Consider the following 22,315-nt stretch of genomic DNA (forward strand, 5'->3'; position numbering starts at 1 on the left):
ATCTTATTAGCAGGGGAAATTTTTGTTTCTAAAGGTCTCTGGGGCTGTGAGGTAGTTAAAGAATATTTATAGGATCTCAGATAATTAGGAGCCATCTGGCCTCTGCATTACTGAGGGAGGAATCTTCCCTGGCCTGCCTGGCCTCCCTAGCCTGAAGCCCCCTCAGCCATTTCTGGGTTGGGGTGGGAAGCCTCCTGGACCAGCAGGTAGGACAAGGCCAGTGTGGACTTTTGTACATACGCATGAGATTACTTCTTCCCTGACACTGGAGGCTACCTACCCCCTGCAATGTGAGTATTAAAGCTTTCTGTAGCAACAAGAGCATGAAGAACCTGAGATGCATTTTAGGATGAGAAGAAGAGAAATTATTCAAGGATCCAGATATTAAGGGTATTTCCAGGTTCTTTGAAGGTTGTGAAAAAATAAACATGAGATGTTCAGTAACTCTCTCGCCTCAAATTGTTTTTGGAAGCCCTCTTTTGGAAATATCATTCATGTTATCAGCCATGCAAAGCACAGATTTTTCTTGGCTCCTAACCACACCTTAAATTTTAAAAAGCCATCTTTTTTGGTTTTAATGATTTCAAATGCTATTATTTACTGTCAATCAATCGATCAATCAAGTTGTCAGAACGTTTTGAGATTCAATCTTACTTTTATCTGGACAATTTTAATTTCACCGCATCTTATGTCAGCAAGAGATTTCCTTGTCTGGCCTCTTCGGTGTCCAAATTTACACTTATTTCTCATCACTTGTTCATCATCTTCTATGGGTCTTCGAACATATTTAAAGCGATCTTTGAGGGCTCGTTTCCATAAAAACTGCATAAAATAATAAAATAGGCCAGTTAAACTTCAAGGAGATTGGAACAATCCTATATAAACAATAAGATATTTGTCTATCACCCTGAGCTTGAAATTACTTTCACATCACAGTAATGGAAATAACATTTTTTCTTCCATTTATCCTCACAACATCTTGCGACATTGCTATAAAAATCATAATCCCTGAATTATATTTAAGAAAACAGACAAATGAAAATATTCTCCCAACATTATATAGTTATTGAGTAAACATACTGGCTCTTGAACCTAGATTTTTTAATTCCCAAAAGTGAATACTTTTCACTACACTCTGCTGTCTGCACAACACATTCACTTTTCTAGTGGGTTCTACAAAAGAAGTAACACTGGCTTATGTATGTACGGATTGATGCATTTTCTTTAAAAAAAAATTGTCATCCAGTTAAATTCACTTTGGTGAAAACTATTGGCATTCACTCCTCAAATATTTGTGAAGCATCTACTATTTCAAACACAAAGACCAGCTTTTGCCCTGGGAGGCAGGAGGGCACAGGCAGATCTGGCTTTCAGTCTAGCAGAGGCATGAGTCATTTCAAAATAGAGTGAAAAATGTTATAATAGAGGAAGAGACAGCATTATCTTACATTGTGTTAGGAGATCACAGAAGCTTTCCTGTAGGAGGTACACCTGAGCCAAGGCCCAGGTCTTAGGTTATCTATTTAAGGGAAATGGAGATAGCACTGGGGAATGCAGAGGGTTAACTATTTAAGGGAAGTGGAGATAGCACCAGGGAATGCTGGGTGGGTGGGTGGAAGGATGAAAGTTCCAGGTGTATGAAGCAGCATGTGCAATGGAGGACAGGGAGAGACAGTGCCATTTGGAGAACTGCCAAAAGCTGCACCTGGCTGGAGCACAGAGCTCAAGATGCAGGAATGATAGAAGATGGGGTAGAAAATAAGGTGGGAGAGAAAAGCCAGTTCAACCCTGAAGGGCCATGGTGACCCTGTGAAGACGCTTCACGGTAATCCTGAACCGGATCTTCTCAAACCCCTCTCTGTTGAAGGCTGCACAGAATCTCACAGGGGACTTTGCCTTTGGTCCCTCCTCTAAAGTAATGTGTCTCAAACTTTAGCCTGAATCGCAGTCCCTGGAGGACTCGTTAGAGCAAGGTTGCTGGGTCCCAGCCTCAGAGTCTCTGATTCATAGGTCAGGGGAAGGGCTGAGAATCTGCATTTCTTACAAGTTCCCAGGTGATGCTGATAAAACTAGTCCACGCTGGCTCCTAGGTCTGAGAGTAGCCCAAATGTCTGTACTTTTTAAAGCTTTATATATAATTTGGCTGCAGAGCCAGGTTAGGAAGTACTCCTACGCCATGTTGAGTCAGGAGAGTGGAGGTCAGATTTGAAATCTGGAAGAATCTGTCCGGCATGTGGAGTGTTTGGGAGACCATAGACATGGACAACAGCTGAGGAGCACACCTGGGGAGCACATCTGGGCTTCATCCTCAACACGCCAACACTCCCTTCCACTCCTGCGCCTTTTGTTTCGGCCTGGAAAGCTCAACCCCTCTCATCCCCCACCAGCTGGTATCTAGTTAACTCCTGCTTTGCCTCCAGATCCCACCTCAGCATCGCTGCTTCATGGAAGCCCCTGGTAACCTCCCCAATAGCTCATTTCCCCTGGTTATCACCTCTCCCCTTTCCTTGTATGCACTTATCACACTGGTCATTTACCCTCATCTATGAGATGCTTTTTCTTTTTTCCTCTTCCCTTCATTTCCTTACTTTTCTTTCTCTCCCTTTCTCCTTCCTTTCTTTCCTTCCTCTAGGCTATAGGCACATAAAAACAGTGTCTGCTTTGCTCACCAAACGCAGGTGATCATCACATATTGGAAAACTCTAAATGTCTGTTGCCTTGTGTCAGTCCTCTACAACGCACAGGGATCCAGGTGTTGATGCAACACACCAGAAGCAAGACTCTGAGTCTTGGCCTTGCTTGGTAAGTAACTTGCTACATGAGCAGTGGCCCATCACTTCTTGAAGCCTGAGCCTCAGGCTGCTTCTCAGACACTCAACTTCCTTGCAGTGCCATGTGCTCGAATAGAGCCCATAGTGGGTGTGGAGAAAGAAAAGACCCTTGGCAGTCAAACAAGCCCATATTTCCTTCCCAGTGCCAGCCACTAGAGAGGGTGGTAAGTCACCTTACTTGGCTTTGGGCATGTTTTCTGAACTCTATTTCCTCACAGGCAAATGGGAATGCCACTGAGATAACATTAGTCAAGTATTTGGCACTTAGATTTCGCCATTCCTGGTTACATGGCTTATAATTCCCAATAAGAGTATTCCCAGTCCTTGAGACAGCACTGTGGCCTAAGCTTGGAAGACTCAGGATCTAATACATACTAACTTGAGTATTAGCCAAGTAACATTCAACAAGTAACCCCCAGTGGCCTTAGTTCTTCACCTGTAAACTGGAACAATAAGATCTGTCCTGTCAATTGCACTGGGTTTTTGGGAGACTCGTGGAAGATATTTGTAAACTAAAGTGCTATTCATAAAACCCTTTGACAGCCCTGGAGGAGGCCTGCGGGTTGAGGGTTGGGGGATGGTATGTATGAGTCAGAGATGTTTCGTCACCACCCACAGGCTTGCAGGCCAGGACTCTGCCTTCACTGTTTTACAACAGCACAGAAATAAAGGATGGCTTCTATTTTTCCCAGCACTGAAATATGAACTGGGTGCAAATACATTCTTTCCTCATGTTTCCTACAGCTCTGAAGGGCCTCTAAACCTGCTAACCCTGGTGGGAGGTATTATAGCAATCAACTGCAAAGATATTTTTAAATTGCCAATTTCTTCTTCCTAGCCTCTCCCATCTCTCCTTACTAATTGTTTGATAGGAACTGAACAAGGACAAATCAAATACAATCTCCCACATGAACATTCAGTCAATGAGTATTTACTGAGCATCTGCTATATATGCCTGACACTGTGACTTCCTTACAAAGATGCCTCCTGTGGACAATCTCAGTAGAAAATATTGTGTTATGGAGTAATTATCCCCCTTCTCCATACGTGTCTTGCTAGAGGGATGTAGAAAGTTTCACATGGATACAGCTGTCTTCCAATCACTCCGAAATAAAAAGTAGCCCTGGAATTAGGGGCCTCCTGTTGTGACATATGACACAGTCCATGGCATCACCAGCGGATCTGTGCCCAGAATTTTAAGCCCAAATGTAATCATTAGGAATCATTTGAACAAACGCAGAATGTGGACCATCTCATACGGCAACTGGACTAGACCTGTCCAAAAAGCAAATAACAACCAAATGCAATGTACAATCCCTGATTAAATTTTACAGCAAAAATTTTTGAATAATGGGAAAAATGGGAATATGGATTGTATATTATATTATGCAATCAATGTTAAACAATGCAATCATTGTTATTAGGTATTAAAATGGTACTGTGTTTATACAAGTATAGGAGATTGTCCTATCCTTATGAAATACATACTGAGGTTATTTAGGGATGACATCTGCAACTTGCTTTCAAATGCTCTGCCAAAACAAGTGAAGTAATGTGAGAGAAGAAAAATATGGCAAAATATTAATACCTGGGGAATCTAGATCAGTGATTCTCAACCAGCAAAGTGATGTTGCCCCCTCCTCCTCTCAGGAGATGTCTGGTTGTTACAATTGGGGTGAAGTGGGAGCCAGCGATGCTGCCAAATGTCCTACCATGGACAGGACAGCCCCCATTGCAAAGAATTATCCAGCCTCAGATGTACATAGTACAGTGATGGAGAAATCTTGATCTAGGTGAAGGTTTTATGGGTATCACCTTAGCATTATTTCAATTTTGTGCAGATTTGAAATTTTTCAAAATAAAAAGTTGAAAATAAAATGAATACTGAAAATAACCAAGTGTGCTCACTCTTTAACTCTTTCTTTCACACACACATATACAGTCACATATACACATATACACAAACTGATGTTTTCAGAAATTTAGGAACACAGACATGCTTGCAGAGAGAATTTGGGTAAACACCTATCCATGCACAAGAGTTTCCCCTTCCACTCTGCGTGTGCAAACATGGGCCATAACCTGCTGCAATTCTGCATGTCTCTTTAGTTAATGCTGCTGGAAAGAGACGTGGGTAAAACGCACACAAGAGCAAAGTCAACATTATTTCTTTGTATGTGTCTCACTTTGAGAACCATGAAACTGAGGGTCAGATGTAATTAAATAGATATGTACTTGCTTAAACATATGCAAGGATTACCTGGAAGAAATCTTTTTAATAACATTGGTTACTTCTGGGGAGGAATATTACATGGCTGGAGGACAGGGGTGGGAGGGAGACTGTTCTAATTTATACCCTTTGGTAGCTTTTGAATTTTGAGCTATGTGAATGTATAACTTATTCAAACAGTAAATATAAATTATTGTCTTAAAAACACAACTAGTTCTATACATGACAAAACAAATTAGTTGGCAGACATCATATCCTGAGTGTAGAAGAAATTCTGAGAATCGGTTTTGTCAGCCACACTGACATGGTTGTCAATGTTGGAACCCCAGGTTTGTTTGTTGTTGTTTTTATTGCTTTGTTTTGTGTTGTTTTAGAGCAGATTTGGTTTATTTTGTAGCACGCTCTATATGTAGCAGCATGTTTTAGAAAGGATGTCTTCCTAGAAGCAAAGATACCTGAATTCTAGTCTTGGCTTCAATAGTTAATACTTCCAGACACAGGATACAACATCTTTCCTGAGTCTGAGTGTTAAAAAAAGAATCGTTAAGGTCCTCTCCCATTCAGAAAATTCTGTGATTCTATCCATATATAATAAATCTTTTTATGAAAATACAAAAGGCAGGAAGGAGAGAAGGAAGGAAGAAAAAAAGGAAGGAAGGAAACAGAGGCCTTCAATGTTTCTACATTCACAGACATTGGCATTTATCCTTTGTTGTTCAAATTGGAACTAATTGATTAAATCCTACTTCTTCAAGAAAGCACAGCAAAAATATTTTCTCATAGATATCTGAGATGGTGAGGGACAAAATGACATCTATCTGATTTAGATGGTATGACTACCAGTGTATGCATATGGCATATAGAGATACAAAAAATAAGACAGTACAAGTATGTCTTTATGTACACATAGTTACAGTTCCCAATAACTGTTCCTTAAATCATATAGTTCCAGTGTCCTAAGCACTCAATTTTTTATTACCATCTTAATTATTTTTAGGTGTACATTCAATAGTGTCAAGTATATTCACATTGTTGTGCAATGAAGACCCTCGTCTTTTAAACCCAGGAGGTAGGTAGGTCCAAAAGCAAAGTTTGTACTGGAACCCTGAAAGTAGCAGTTCTCAACCCTGGCTGTACATTAGAATCATTTTGGGAATTTTAAAAAATGCTAATGCCAGGGCCCCATCTTCAAATCAATCAAATCAGAATCTCTGGGGATCTTAATGTGTAGCCAGAGTTTGGAACAGCTTAGGATCTGGTTTTTTTGTTTGTTTGTTTGTTTGTTTTGACCAGTAAGGGGATCGCAACCCTTGGCACGGTGTTGTCTGCACCACGCTCAGCCAGTGAGCGCACCGGCCATTAGGATCTGTTTTGATGAGGACAGCAGAGATGTGAGAGGGCCAGGATAGCTGAGACCTCAAACTTCTCCACCAGGTCTAATCAGAAGGCAAGAAACACTTGCTGGTGACAGCTCTGATGAAGCTGCAGTCACATCCAGCTCTTATTATGTATGACATCTCCTAAAGACCTCCCTAGAGACTCAGTGTTACATATGAACTTCCAAACAGCTTTGAGAGAGGGACAGAAACACCATGACAGAGAGAGATAAAGAAGACAAAGGAATGCAGGGCAAAGAGGGACAGAGAAGCTATCACAGAGGAGAGACAGAGAGAGAGAGAGGAGAGAGAGCACAAAGCAAACAAAGAAGGAGGGACTGACGGAAAGAGGCAAAAAGACAGAGACAGAACCAAGGAAACAAAAAATCATGGAGAGACCAAGCAGAGATAAAGAGAGAAATAGACAAAGAGAAACAGACAAACCTGGATAGATAGACACGGAGAGAGCGAGTGTGTGTGAGAGAGAGAGAGAGAGAGAGAGAGGTTAAGGAAAGGGAGTAAAGCAAAAAATTACTGGACAACACATGGCTCCTATTTTCAGATGGGCTGAGATTAACAAGCTGGTGCCCTGCGATCACTTACAAAGCCACAGCCATCCTCGTCCAGGAAAGGGTGGGCCTGCAACAGGGAGTTGACCACATCGTTGTACTGCTGGGTGGTGGGATACCTGTTCACCGCAACGAAGAGGACATATTTCACTTCACGCAATCCACATTCTTTTCTTTAAGATGAGTCTACATTACACTTGCTTTTCTTCAACTCTTTCTATATAACAAAATATACATTTAAGTTTTGGGCGTTGTTGAACATATCACCAATATGTCATACAAAATCTGAAGCAAGTTGATTCCAAATGAATTCTACTCTACTCTGAAAATAGACCCTCTCCCAAAACAGCAAGTCTGCCCTGTTATTACTCACAGTGAACCTTCCAGATACTTAGTCATGTCAGCCTGGAGAAACTCAATGATCTTTATCCTCATACTGTGATCAGGACACTTCTGCTCTGCTAACATGCATTTGACATCATAGGGAAACTCTGGTAAAACATAGGACTTGGTCCATTGTAAGGCTTTATTCCTTGCTAGAATATGTTTCATATTTTTTCTGTGAAATAAGAACACACAAAGAGTGAAATTCTATTCCAAATACATGCAACGTATCAATTCTCTACACCCTGAGAACTTATGATATAACATTTTTCGCAGGGTCTAAATATATGGAAGTCATCAAGCTGTCTTCCATCCACTCATCTATCCAAAAATGTTTGAAGCCTCATTAGGTGCCTCTGTTTTCTTCCCTTTGAACTCACATCAAAACTTGTAGTTTTGGAAAAAAATGTCATAATAATATAAACTTTAAAATAAAGCCTGAAGTTGGAAAGAATATTAATCAATACATCTTGAAGAGGTAACATATATTGCATAGCTCAAAACTGAATAAGATATCTAACAAAAAGAAAATAAGTTGCAATTCACAAAAGCAAATGAGGTGTACAATGAGGTTATGTCTTAGTACCTTATTAGGAAAACTCTTTCTAATTAATTTATTCTGCTGCTGTTTACAGTGATATATGAGATATGCCTAATTTAGTTGGCCTTTGGCTATTTTAATAAGGTAAAATTAGTTTCTAAATTAAAAAATAAGTATCAGATATTCTGATTCCATTCAGGTGAAGTTCCTGTAAAAGACATAAACTGTAGCTACAGAAAGCAGATCAGTGGTCGCCTAGGGCTGTGGGTAGCCAAAGTGGATTGCCACAATAATTGCACAACTACATACATTTGATAAAATTAACTGAGCTGTACACTTTAAATGGGTGAATTTTATGTTATGTAAATTATACATCAATAAGGCTGTTTACAAAATTAAGTATAAGATGCACTTTAAAACCTTAAGGTTAGTGACTGATCATTGAATTGTAAAAAGAAGAATCTGTAGTAAAATTTCCAAGCAACAGTTAATCAAAGGCACTAGGTAGCTTTCAATCCATTTCACTGATAGGGTTGATTGGGATGGAAATGAAGGAATAGAGGCAAGCCAATAGAAATAACAGAAAAAGTTCCTAAATTAGCCAAAATAAGTTAATTTCCTGACAACCATGGAATTCTTAGTGGTCCAAACAAAATTCAGATGAGTTTTAAAAGGCCAGGCTTCGTTTAGCATTTTAGGTCATTCCTTATAGGAATGCATGGACTATAATGGAATACAGGGAATAAAGGAAACAGAAGAAAGCACTCTCATCTCTTTTTTTGATAAACTCCCTTTTCTTTTTTCTCTCTTTGGCAGTTACTGTATCAGTGGTGAAAATATGTCCTGGCTAAAATAAATATATTGATAGTATAATACTTAATTCAATATAGCAACAGGCATTTTCTAGATACAAATCTCTGCTTTAGCCCAAAGTATTTTCCAGTATGTTTTCTCTCTCATTTCATTTATTCATTCAACCAGTATTTATTGGGGGTCTACAAAACGTCAGTTACTCTTCTACAATCGCCATTTCCTTCCATATTCTATTACCTTGCTTCTTTCTCCCATGACCAGATAATCTCACCTTTATCTATTGAGACCAAGGGTTATAAAGTAATGGCAAGTTTTGTTGGCTGTGTTTTGTGCCTTTCCAGGGTTTTTAAAAAGTGATGTAATTGGGTGGGTATTAAGCTTGGTTTCATAGTATTTTAGCACATATCTCCTTTTCCCCAGTGAGTTCCAAGTAGATAAGTTAGCTGCACGCTCCTTTTAGGCTTTTGAGGTTGCTATCTCTTAACTTAGTACCACACCAACAGATAACTTCAATATTCCAATGTTATAAAATAGGGTTTGGCACAAAATTTGCATTCCTGTTCTAGATATTTTTAAAATATGTCTTCTCTCTTCAATGTCAGGTTAGCATGGTATTATTTCTATCAAACACCCAGAATGTAGCTAGACACATACAGAGTCTATCAAAGCCAGATGCTCTATCTTGCTCCAAATAGAGTTATTAGGCAAAATCAGAAGCATCAAATTTTCTTTTTCTTTACATTAAAACAATATAACCAAGTATTTTGGAAGTGACTAGAATCCAAGCTATACCAAGTAATACAAGTCAAAGAAGTATTACACAAGAAAAGTGACTCATCAAAAATTAAAAATACATTTTAATTTGGAAGCAGACAACTGCAGGCACAACTGTTCCCCATCTGCGAAATTATATTTGCCTTGGATCAAAAAAACTTTACTGTGCGGTTAAGATTATTCATAATGTATCTAATAAGCTAGAGTTGGACAGAGCACCAGTAGAAGTCAGCCTAAAGTAAGGACAGGGAGCAGAAAACACTCTCAAACTCAGAGGACACCAATATTTCTGTTTTCACCTCAGAGCCAGGGCTCTTCAACAAAATCAGCACAACAAAATGACCAATCTTGAAACCAAGGGATCTTAATCCTCGGTGTACAGTAACATCCACTGGAAAGCTTTTAAAACATGTTAATGCCTAAAACTGGCCCCAGTCTAACTGAATCAGAATCTACTGCTTACTAAACACTCAGTTTACATGTAGAGTTTATATTTATAATTTAAAAAAACCTTATAATACAGTTAAGCCAACACATTTGATAGTTGGCAGGATCATCTGTGAAAAGGAGAGGAAAATCCCAGAAAAGAAAGAGCTAATGAGGAGAAACTCCAAATTCTGTATATAAACTGTTCAAATTTCTGGATGATTGTGAACAACACATATGCACAGTCCAGCTAAAGATAAAAGAACAAAATGGAAATTTAAGCTGATACCCAAGAGGCAGAGTTTTTCATATGAGTCCACCCAATTAATATACAAAATTACAGCAGAGAAAAAGAAATTATTAAACAGATCCAAATAGAAATTTAGAAAAGAAAAACAGAAAACTTGAAATAAAAAAATATGTACTAGACAGGATTAACAGAAGAATGGAGATTAAAGAGAAAAGAGTCAGTGAATTTGAAGACATTAATAGAAATGATCAAATCTGAAAAACAAGAAGAGACTGAAAAAATAGAGAAGTAGCTCATTTTTTAAATTTCAGGTTTTCACTATTTATTCCCCTGTACAGCCATAAAACTTTCTCCCCTTTGATCTACTATCCAATTTTACATAAACACTGATCTCATCATGTCAGTCAGTGGAGAGCTGGGAGAGCTGGCCGATGGCTTCCTGGGCTTCTCTTTGACACATGACATAGCCCAGTGTCCCAGTAAAGTAGGCCAGTCTTTCTTGAAATGGTAACCATGCCCAAGAAGAAAAAGCAACTCAAGGTCTGGGTCCATGACCCCTGGTCTGATTGAGTGACCATGGCAAGTAACACCACTCAGTGCTGGCTATCATGAGGTCTGAACAGGTTAAGAAAGCTGTCAACAATGCTACTCAGAAGTAATACCTCTGTGATTTGCCAGCCTCTCAGATTCACACAGAGAGGCTCTTGCAAGGGCTGGATAGCCCCGTGAGGATGATGAAGTGGATGTCCAGGATGCATACCCTTAGGTAACTGTCTCCAGAGAGAAGACAAACTAGAAGAACAGAGGCCATACAGAGGCGGCAAAGAAACACATCTCATGGATATTTTGCTATTGCTAGCCTACTACGTTTATCCTTATCACACAGTAAATTTTGCCCTGATTTGAAGAACTCCTGGACTACCACATACACTGTTGCTATTTGACTAAATTTCTTCTGAAGGACCACTCACTGGTTGTCTGTCTGTCTTTACCCCTGTGACTGGAGTCTACAGAGGCAGTTGAGCTGTCCCTGGGCTCATGTGATCTGACATTTGTACTTCATGTATGAGCCATTGGCAGCCCAAATATCAAAGAATCCAGCATTTCTAGAGACTATTCCCAGTTCTGTTAATGAATTTCAAATACCATTTCAGGTACTGAAAGAGTACTGAGAACTAATGTGAAAAAGTAACTCCAAATTTTAAAGTCCCGTGGTTTAAAGACCAAGTGTATGGGAGAGCTGCAACTTCACATTCAATATGTGACGATATGGGATGTCTGCATTTGTAATTCATCGTGCACAATTTCACCCTTCTTCCAACTGTCACAGGCATGATAATCTTCCTATTTCCTGACAATGACTGATGAGAGCGATTCAGGATTCTTCTATCCCCAGCAATCAGACACTGTGCAGCGAACATGGGAGGCAGATGACTTGGGACTCACTTCACTATGTTAGTTTCTTTGACGAATAGCATCTCCAGTATCTGGTGTCCCTGAGAGTAGAGTTACTGCTTCCTATTTCTTCTTTCTTTAAATCTGCTTCCTACTTCTGAGGGCAAATCTAAGCCAGGCCCATCCTTTAATCATCATCCCTTTGGGTTCCTGGGGCTCCCCAGGAAGAGGAAAATAACTATGATTCCTCAATATATTTGGACGTAAGAATTTGCATTTGGAAGGAAAAACTTGAATCTGTTTTCTGCATTTAAACCCTGTTCCAGCTATTGAGTGTTGGGGTTATTTCATCCCCATGAAATAGATGATACAGCCTTAAGGAGAAAGCGAGCTCTTGAACCTCCAAGCCAGAGAGCTTCTGTGTTTCTTTAGGGAGGAAGCTTAAGAGTCCCAAACTATTGCTGCCTTTTTTTTTTTTTTTCCAACTGAGCTACAGTTTTCTGCTTGGTAAAAACTGTTGCTTCCAATTTAGTTAACTCTCAAATTCAAGGGAATTTTCTCATTCTCTCCTTATTTATCTCCACAAATGAAATAGGTGATAGGATTTTCAGGTCTTATGGGAAAAAATAAAATTCAATGGTGCAGAACTTTTTAACATCACAAATTTGAATTTCTCATATTTGATAATTAGGCCCATTCATAACATGGTCCAATTTTGTGCGCTATCTTATTATCAGCTACTATCCAATGTGAATTCTCAGATCCAGTCAAGGTACAAGCCTTAATAAATCTCCAACACGTGCTGTTCATGTGTCAGCAGTTGTTCTGGTCACATAGAATGCCCTCAGTTTCTCTGATTTTTCTAGACTTATCTTAAGCCTCCTCCTAAGGTCCTTGGGTGAATTCTAACACCCCATGTCCCCACTCTTTTGGCCCTCAGGTGGTCTTCCCCATCAGAAGCCTCCATATGGCCTGGTCCAACGCTGGCCCTGTGGGCTCTCAACTGTGTCCTGGCTCCTTAGCTGTTTTGATTTCCCTATGTTCTTGTTGAGAGGAACAGTTTGTGACAAAAATGTTATAGAAAGCATTATGAATGTTTGAGAGAAATATCAAATATCAAATATAACATTCTATGATAGATATAGTCTTTAGTTTTGTAAATGTGTTTTCATGTATAACACTGACATCTTTCAAAAAGAATTTTGTTTTATTACAATAGCCCACCCATGACAAAGGAACCATTGACTTGCAGGGCACCCAGCCAACGTGCCAGTGAAAAGAAGTGCCACATCACTATGCCCTTAAGTTTGAGATACAAAAACCAGTGGGACACAAATGCTAGAGGGGCAGATCTGGGAATTGGAATGGAGTCCTCTGGAAACACAAAAGGTATGTAAGAATTAGACAGTGGCTGTGGAGAATTACAAAGAGATCAAACATCACCACCACCACCCCCCAAAAAAGTCCTCCCAAAGACGTTTTCTTACCATCTCACCAGGCTTCAGCTGCATTCCATGTGGCTTCTTTACAGGACCAAGGGCAGAATTCACATCGCACTCAACTGAACTTTGGGTGACTTTTGGAGTCAAAGTCAGCTCATGAATCATTCCTGTTGTCCCAAACTTCAGAGCACAAATGACAGCTTTCTGCAAGGGCACCTGCTTGAAGATAATCTGCCTTGTTGAGGCACTATGACGCTCTTCTAGTCTTGTAAAACAGTATTTCTTTCTTGTCCTCAGCAAAAAGAAGGAGGGACAAAAGGAGCACTTTGCTGTTAAGAATAGCCATCCTGGTCGTGGGCTTGTCTTCACACAAAAGTACCACTGGCCTAGCACTCCCATCACCAGAAGAGAAAGCAGTGACAAATGCCATGCTTTCCAGGGACTGAACTGAAAGACTGTGTCCCATGAGTCACTCTATTTTGGCATCCCATTTTCATTTTTATTCTTCTCTACACCCAAGCCTGCAGACTTTATACACCGAGAGAGATATAGATTGGGATGCCCAGTTTTATATTATCAACTCTGAAACTAAATGGCATGTGATCTCAGCCACATCTAAAAGCTTAAATGTTTTTGGAACATAGAAGAAGAAGAGAAAGTTAGGGGAGGCTTAGACATTGGTTTAAAGAATTTTCTGTCCTCTTACCCTAAGACAGAAAAAGATTTTATGGTACACATCTTCAAAATAAGGAACAGACTGTATCAAACTGCATGTTAAGCAGAAATGTTGCCTGTGTGTTGATAATGCTAGTAACTTGGGAATTACCTGCTTTACTTTACCTTGGCAAAGGTTTCCAGTACTAAGTAAACAAAGTAAACAAGAAGTTTGAAAAGCCCAATAAAGAGGAACATGCCAATGAACAAGGTGAGATGCTATCTTTGAAAACAAGCAGTGTCACTGCAAGACGTGCATGGACTATAAAGCAAATGTTGTTTCGTTGCTGTAGGTGATGATGCCCGCCACTAATTCAGAAAATGTTTGCTCCACATTCTCAGAATTTTGATGTTTCCTTTTTATTTATGTTTTATAACTCTGGGCTTTCACACCTGCCAATCAATGAGACTTTCTGAGGAGTGTGGCTTCTGAGATGCATGTGTGAACACATCATCAAGCGCAGAGAAGGGGGGAGCTGTGAATGTCATCAGGCACTGTGTGGTGGGACAGCCCGACAGATGCCTTTCAGACCCTCTGTGTTCTTGGCTGCCAGTGTGAGATTCAAGGACTCAGGAGTCTTTGGAGCCCCAACTAATCAAGAAAAGAAGCAAAAATAAATAAATTGTTTATTTCCCCAGTTCCTCTTGGTATTGACAGAAATGCAGAGTTCCAGAAACTTGGCCTTTATCTTCAAGATTTATGCTTATTACCATGATCTTCACATAAACAGGTCCCACAGAACTATCATGTCTGAGTCCCTCTTTTTCTTTTTTCTGCCTCACTCATACATAAGAAAAAGTAAGGAGACATGACCTACTCATTTGTTGCAAAATGGTTCAGTACTACTATTTTGTAGTTCAGAATATCAACATCTGTTGGCTCAGAGGTGAAAGGCTTTAGGGCAGCTTTCTTTTTATCCACCTTCATGCTACCAGACTTTTGGATCCTGATCTCACAGAGAATAGCTTTTGTCTTTGGGGGGTGGGGCAGGGGTGGAGTAGAAAAGTCATTATTCAAATCTGACTCAAGTGCTGGTTTCATATGCCTCATGTGGCAAAACCTTCAGTGACTGGGTCTCTTCCCAACCCTGTGTTGACCAGGCTATGGTTTGCTAGTCCCTCCACTTCTTGCACTTATAAGGATTCAAGGTCCCTGATTTATTACTGACTATCACCGTGGGCAAGGAACTCAGTGGCTACTGAGGAATGTAGGAAAATGGGCCTTTACACAAAATGGTGAGGCCCTCTCCTTGGGAGGCTGTGTTACTGAGCTGTCGTTCAGGCTGACTCCTGTTGGGTGTTCACTTACATGGAATGACAATATGTAAGGTAGTGAGAAGAAGCCCTAGCTTTATCAGAATCTCTATTTTTTTTCATCCCACTAAGTTCTACTGAATAAGCTGTTGGACATATCCTTCACAATGCTATCCTCATATTTGTTTTCTCATTTTAGATGATGCTACCACCATCACCAGGTTCCACAAGCCAGAAATATGGGAGAAAACTTACCGTCTTGCAAACCTTCCCCTCACCCCTATTAACAAGACCACCAAGTCTTACTGATTTTTTACTTAAATATCCTTTTTAGGCCCACTGCCACCTTCTTCGTTTAGACCTTTGTCATCTCTTGCTCGAACTTTAATGTCTTGATGGGTCCTCTTCCTCCTCTCATTTTTCTCCAATTCATTTTCCACATCACTGACACACAGTCAATGATGAAAACTACATATACCTGATCAAATCGCTTCATTGCTTGCAGCTCTTTGCTTATTATTCCTTGTAACCTACAGCAGTGGTCCTTCACTCTCATTATGCATTAAAATTAAGTTCTTTTTGGCCTAGTGCCTTGCTACTCAAAGAGTGGTCCCAGAACAGCACTGGCAGGAGAATTCTGAACTGCAGACCACAACCCCTGATGTACTAAGTTAGAATCTGAATTTTAACAAGATTCCTGGGTGATTTATAAGTACATTAGAGTTTGAGAGGCACCAGCTTAGGGTATTGGCTTTTTTTTTTTTTTTTTTTTCATTTAAGTCCCCCAGGTAATCTAATGTGCAGTAGAGTTTAAGAAGTGCTGTGCTGCTCATCAGCAAAGAAGTCACCTCCCTATCTCTCCAACAGCAACAGTATCTCCCACCATTTCCACTTTCTCTGCCTCTATCTCTCACATTCCAAAAATACTTACTTATTCCAAACAGAATCCTCCATGCTATTTCAAGTGTTTGTACCTTTGCACATACAGTGAACGTCCTTTTCCTCTGCTGCCCCATTTTCCTTCTGATGAATTTTTAATCATCTTTCAAAAGCCTCCCCCAGTATTTGTGAAGCTTTCCCCCAGAGACCATGTCCACACTCTCATCCCTGACAGTCTTATTCCTTCCTCCCTCTGTGCTACTTCTGTACCCTGTGCATTTCAATTTCTGCATTTCTTTCTCAATATTGCAGTTATTCACTTACATATTGGTCTTGCCTACTAGACTGAGTTCCCCAAGGCAAGGACTAAATTGTCACCGGCCTCCCACTGTATCTAAATAATACCTAGCTTATGGTGTAGAGTCAGTAATTTGAACTAAACGAGAGGGGAAAAATAGATTAAAATTAAAATCATGCTTACCTTAGATCTCTCTAAAGAATTCATATTAAATGTAATGGTAAGGGCCAGGAGTCAGAGAGTTATTTATCAGTCCTGTCAGCCCAATTTCCCCTAATTCTGCAGTTCCTGCTTGGCTGGGACCACAGATAACCTCCACTAAAGGAAAGTTTGGTTCTAGCTCAGTGAGTCAATACTCCTCACTTCACTTGGGTCTTGCTCAAATGTCACACAGTAGTCAAAGTTGATTGGCTTCCCTGGAAACCCCTCTGAAAGGAGCCTTTCTGTTCACTGACGCACACACGACACTCACTCCCTGGCCCCCTCCCCCATTTTTTGTTACTGGTCTTCATAGCATTTAAACAAATTTATAATGGAATGTTTTATTTATTTGTTCTTTTTCTTCCCCATTAGAATGTGAGCTCTGTGATATAGGAGGCTTGGTCTGCTTTGCTCCTTACAGTGTCCTCAGTGCCCACAACAGTGCCTGGTGCACAGTAAGCACTCAATCAATATTTGCATATTGCATGAATAAATGAATGAATCCTGACTTAGGTAAGAAATCTTTAAATCTGTATTTCCTAAAGTGTTTTTTGTAATGTTAGTAGATACTACACCAAAAAAAGAGTTCTGGGTTAAACAAAGTTAAATGGGTTTTCTTACTGTAAGTCCCCTCATAGTCTTCACCACATTACTGTACACTGGGAATCTCTAATCGAGGAACAGAGTCAGCAAGTAATACTTCTCATACACAGACCCTTTAAGTGTGAAGTTCTATGTACCCATGTGGTGGGAAGTGGTGGGATTCCGCATTTCACTTTGAGGTCCTTGTTCCACTGACCTGGGATTCAGCATCTAAATGTGACAGTTCATCACTTGTGTTGTCTCTGATGCCCCTCTCAGTGGGCAAGCTCTTTTTTTTTTTTTTTTTTGACCGGTAAGGGGATCAACCCTTGGCTCAGTGTCGTTCGCACCACGCTCAGCCAGTGAGAGCATTGGCCATCCCTATATAGGATCCGAACCCACAGCCTCGGCACTACCAGCACTGCACTCTCCCGAGTGAGCCACGGGGCTGGCCCAGTGGGCAAGTTCTTGAGGCCCCCTCTACTCTTCTCACTGTACATGACTAGTTCATAGGACTTGTTTCTGTTTTGTTTTCTACACAGCAGTTGGCTGATGGCCCAGGCCTCCTGGGAGGACCGAAGCATCTCCTCCTCTTGCCTGGAGCCCTGAGTCCTGGAGAGGTTTCCAGACACTGCAGTCCTGCCTGTATTACCTGGTGCAAACCCTGCTTCTTCTACTGGGGGACCACTTGTAAGAAATGAGATGAGAATTTTTTGTCTCTTTGAACCCTGTGCTTATTGACTGGCCAAATAATAAAAACAATTACTAACATTTATAAATTCCTACTATGTGCCAGGCCCTAAGAATTTTTCATGTATTGACTCATTCTTCTATTTATTTTATAAATGAGAAAAGTAAGGCCCACTGAGGTTACATAACTTGTCCAAGGTCACTCAAGTCAAGCATAGCTAGGACTTAAAACTACACTCTTAACTATTTGCTTGTCCTCTACCTCCAGAATGACCAAGCCTGACACTAGCAGGATTGATGTCCTGGTCTAATACCTATACCTGCCCCTGTCCCACCCCATCTGCCATGAATAGCTGTGATTGAACATATGTGGCAGTGGGTCCCAAGATATCACATCTTATCCCAGTGTCCTCTTACAAGGCTCTTGCATTTTTAATTATGGTCATATATATTTGACTCAATTAAGATGAGACCACAAGAAATGCTTAATACATCTATTCCTTCATGTAACAAACATTTGTTGAACACTTACTCTGTGTCAGGCACAAAGGTAAATAAGGCTGGTCCCTGACCACCCACTCCCTTCCCTGTTCAGAGCTCTGGGCCTGCAGAGGACACAGACATGTAGGGACTGAAAAGACTCATCACACATCTGACTGAAGCTTGTACTATTGGAGCCTTAATTGGGCTTGCACACTTCATTGAACCTTCCCTTTATCACATACTGGGATGAGATGCACACACAACTGTGTCACCCCCTTCTCTGAGCTACATGTGTGAATGCACCTGCAAACAGTACATCAATATTGTTCAAGATCCATCGACATTTGCCTTACTCGCTGAGCACAGGCAGCAGGATAAGCTCATTCTGCACCATTTCATAGCAGTAGACAGACCAAGAAAAGAAAATTTGACATTAAAATAATTTTTAAATATGCATGAAACCATGACTAATTTATAATTACGCCCAAAGGCAGAAGCAAAACATCTGCACATATATTTAAAGTTCAAATGAGGTGTCTTTAAAGTAATATTTAGGAAACCGCTACCTGTTTATCTGATTTCATGCCTTATTAGGTACTAAAAGAGAAGCAAACAATTTCACATAGGGTATGACAGAATTTGGGTGTGTTTTCTCCCCAAAACTCATGTGGCAATCTGATCCCCAATGTGGCAGTGTTGGAAGCTGTTTGAGTCACAGGGACAGATCTTTCATGAATGGATTAATGCTCTCCCTGGAGGGTGGGGGCCCTAAGTGAGTTCTCACTTTATAAGTTCCCATGTGAGGGCCGACCTGTGGCTCACTCGGGAGAGTGCGGCGCTGGGAGCACAGCAGCGCTGCCGCCACGGGTTCGGATCCTATATAGGGATGGCCGGTGCGCTCACTGGCTGAGCGTGGTGCAGACGACACCAAGCCAAGGGTTGTGATCCCCTTACCGGTCACACACACACACAAAAAAAAAAGTTCCCATGTGAGCTGGTTGTTTAAAGGATCCTGGCACCTTCTCTCTCTCTCTTGCTTCCTCCCACCATGTGATCTGCAAATACCCGCTGGCTTCCTGACACTTTCCTCCATAAGTAGAAGGAGCCTGAGTCCCACACCAGATACAGCTGTCCCAGAATCATAAGGCAAATAAACATCCATTCTTTATAAATTACCCAGTTTCAGGTATTCTGTTATAGCAACACAAAATGGACTAATACATGGTAGATTAAAAACAAGAATAAAATTGCAAAGAAAGCTCCTCCAAAAGGATCACCAAAGGGTGATGAGAATGGAAGCTAATAATCCCTTCATCCAGAAAGGGCATTTAAGCAACTCAGTAAAGAGCACAGTGTCACCTCTTACTGAAGAAAACTGTGTTGTACCACAGCACCCTAGTGTTTCCTTGGGACACACACACCTCATTTTCACTACTGCTAGAGACTTTTCAAGAGCCAAAAGAGTCAGGGCTTGAATCCAGTGTGTGAGAACCCCAAACTAGCACATGTTCCACCACCTCCCCCCACTTCTTGAAAGCAGTTGGCTTCCCAAAAGCACTATGACCAAACACCTTCAGCTTTCTAGTCTGTTATGAGTGAATGGCTTATAAACCCTCGGAGTTTGGCTCTGTTTAAAAATTACCATATTTAGTATGGATTGTGTCAAAAAAAATCTAAAAAGAAATTGATACTACTTTTTTTTTTTTTTTTTTAAGATGACCGGTAAGGGGATCTTAACCCTTGACTTGGTGTTGTCAGCACCAAGCTCACCCAATGAGGAAACCGGCCATCCCTATATGGGATCCAAACCCATGGCCTTGGTGTTATCAGCACCACACTCTCCCGAGTGAGCCACGGGCCGACCCCGAAATTGATACTATTCAAATACTTATCCTGTCCCATGAAAATATATTCAGTCTTTCAATGGCTCACACATCCTAAGTCAATTTTAAAACTCCTATTGAGTATCTGTGTGCCAGGGTCTGAGCTAAATGCTGGGCTTACAATGCCAGAAAGGGCATAGACTTTGTTCTTGAGGTGCTTTCAGTCTAATGAGGGAATACAGACTTTAAGTGATCAATTTCATTACCTAGTTTTACAGGTAAAGCAAGAGATACATAGAGGTACTATACATAGAAGAAGGGCTCCTTGCCTGGCCGGGAATGTCACTGGAGGCTTGCTAGGGAGGGATTTTGAGTAGGATTTAAAGGATGAGCAGGTCGTAGGTAGGTAAGGAAGGGAACAAGACAGCTTGACACAAAAGTCAGGCAATAGGCCCTTAATCAATAACTGATGAATGAACAGTGCCCTAAGCAGAGGGGCAAAAGGATCAAGGGTGGCTCCAACAATTTTGGCTGACACGGCTGGGTGGTAGAGCCACTATCTGAGATTGCAGGGGAAAGACTCTCTGTCCCACCCCAACCCACAGCCTGGGATAAAAGGCAGGACCAGAAAGGAAATATTTGAAATAAGTACCTCTGCCCTGCCCATGTCTACCCCTTCCCCCAAAGCTGACTGCCCAAGAGGGGACACCTGATCCATGCCGGTCCTGTTTCTTTTCCTTAGAAACTTGAACTAGGCAATATGGAAAGACTGAGTCAGTTGGCTGGGAGGACCTGAGCTGTTTCCAGGGAGAGTTTCCTCTAGAGTTGGGCTATGGCAAGGCAGTCATATGCCAGACAGTCTGAGAGGAACAGAACAACAGGATAAATCTGTGCTCCTAGGTGGAAGCAAGGGAATAAGGCAGACTGGGGAACAGAGCAGAGACAGAGAGGGCCATCACATGGCCCTGTAAGAAAAGGAGGGACAGCTTCACCCCTGGCTGTCCAGCAATGGTGTCTTCATGCCTAGAGAACTATGTGTTCTGCCCTTGGATGCTGCAAAATGCTATTTTTACACCCAAAACTCCCCTTGTGTTTAGTTTGAGTTGATTTTTGTTGCTTACACTCAAATGTATACTAAATCAGATGAGTTCATTTTTAGACATGTTAACTCTGAAGTGTGCAGAGACTGGCAGCAGATGGCAAATATACAAGTCCAGGGCTCAGGAGAGACTTTATGATTAGAGATAAAGATATGGGAATATAGGTTCTGGTTTCAAAACCCTCCTATTTTTCTCAATTTCTAAGCCAGTCCTATTTTCTCTCCCCCTTGCCAGGTGCTATAAAGAAGTTATACCTGTTCTCCAATGTTCATTGCAGCACTATTTACAATAGCTAAGAGTTGGAACCAGCCCAAATGTCCATCATCAGATGAGTGGGTATGGAAATGTGGTATATCTACACAATGGAATACTACTCTGCTATATAAAAAAAAAATGAAATACTGCCATTTGCAGCAACATGGATGGACCCAGAGAGAATTGTATTAAGTGAAATGAGTCAGGCACAGAAAGAGAAATATCACATGCTCTCACTTATTTGTGGTAGCTAAAAATAAATAAATAAATACACAAATAAACTGGGGGTGGTGGTGGAAGAAGACACAACAATGACAATTCCTTGAAGTTGATACGACAAGGGAACAGATATGGTTGTTGGGAGGGAGGGGGAGAGGGAGGAGGGAGGGAGGTTTTGGTGATGGGCCACAATTATCAACCACATTGTATGTTGATAAAATAAAACTAAAAAAAAAAAAAAATGAGAGAGAGAGAAATATCAGGAAGCATGGGGCTGTTCCTCTGACCAGCCATGTGAAAAAATGGGAATAATAATCCTGCCTTTCCAGTATTTCAGGACCATTACGAGGATGGAATGTCATCAGAGGACTCAGGAAAGAGGAAAGACCCACAAGTAGAGAAGGTCGCCTCCTCATCTCCCTCTGGCAGCAGGTAGGGAGAGAAGAAGAGTACTAAGTAAAGTAGGAACAGCACCTGGAGCAGGGCTGGAGGAACGGCTGTCCATGGAGCGCCTTCCACGTGCTTCCACTCTGCTTAGCACTCGGCAGGGTGTATCGATTTTTAACGTTCACAAAAGCATCATGAGAAAGTATTATTATAATCCCCATTTTGCAGACGAGGATACCGAGACACAGTGGTGCTAGGGTAGGTACCACTGGGATTAATCATATTCTGCCTGCTTCTATTCACACTCAGTTATGGGAGAGACTGGCTGCATCTAGCAGCTTCCAGTTGGAAGGGGTAGTTGCAAACCTGTGGCTGACTCCATGAGCCTGGAACCACATC

At 41.1% G+C, this 22,315-nt stretch overlaps 1 protein-coding gene across 1 annotated transcript in view; it reads right to left on the reverse strand.

The window, feature by feature from the left end:
• Nucleotides 1-22,315, reverse strand: part of SAMD3 (sterile alpha motif domain containing 3) — a 56,847-nt gene that overhangs the window by 28,747 nt on the left and 5,785 nt on the right. Inside the window, exons 4-6 of the mRNA XM_063098063.1 lie at nt 7,380-7,565; nt 7,041-7,125; nt 655-822 (exon numbers count right to left, since the gene is read on the reverse strand). Of these exons, the coding sequence (XP_062954133.1) occupies nt 655-822; nt 7,041-7,125; nt 7,380-7,565 (439 nt within the window). The remainder of the gene's footprint in view (nt 1-654; nt 823-7,040; nt 7,126-7,379; nt 7,566-22,315) is intronic.

This window comes from Cynocephalus volans, chromosome 5, assembly GCF_027409185.1.
Source record: "Cynocephalus volans isolate mCynVol1 chromosome 5, mCynVol1.pri, whole genome shotgun sequence".
Lineage (NCBI taxonomy): Eukaryota > Metazoa > Chordata > Mammalia > Dermoptera > Cynocephalidae > Cynocephalus > Cynocephalus volans.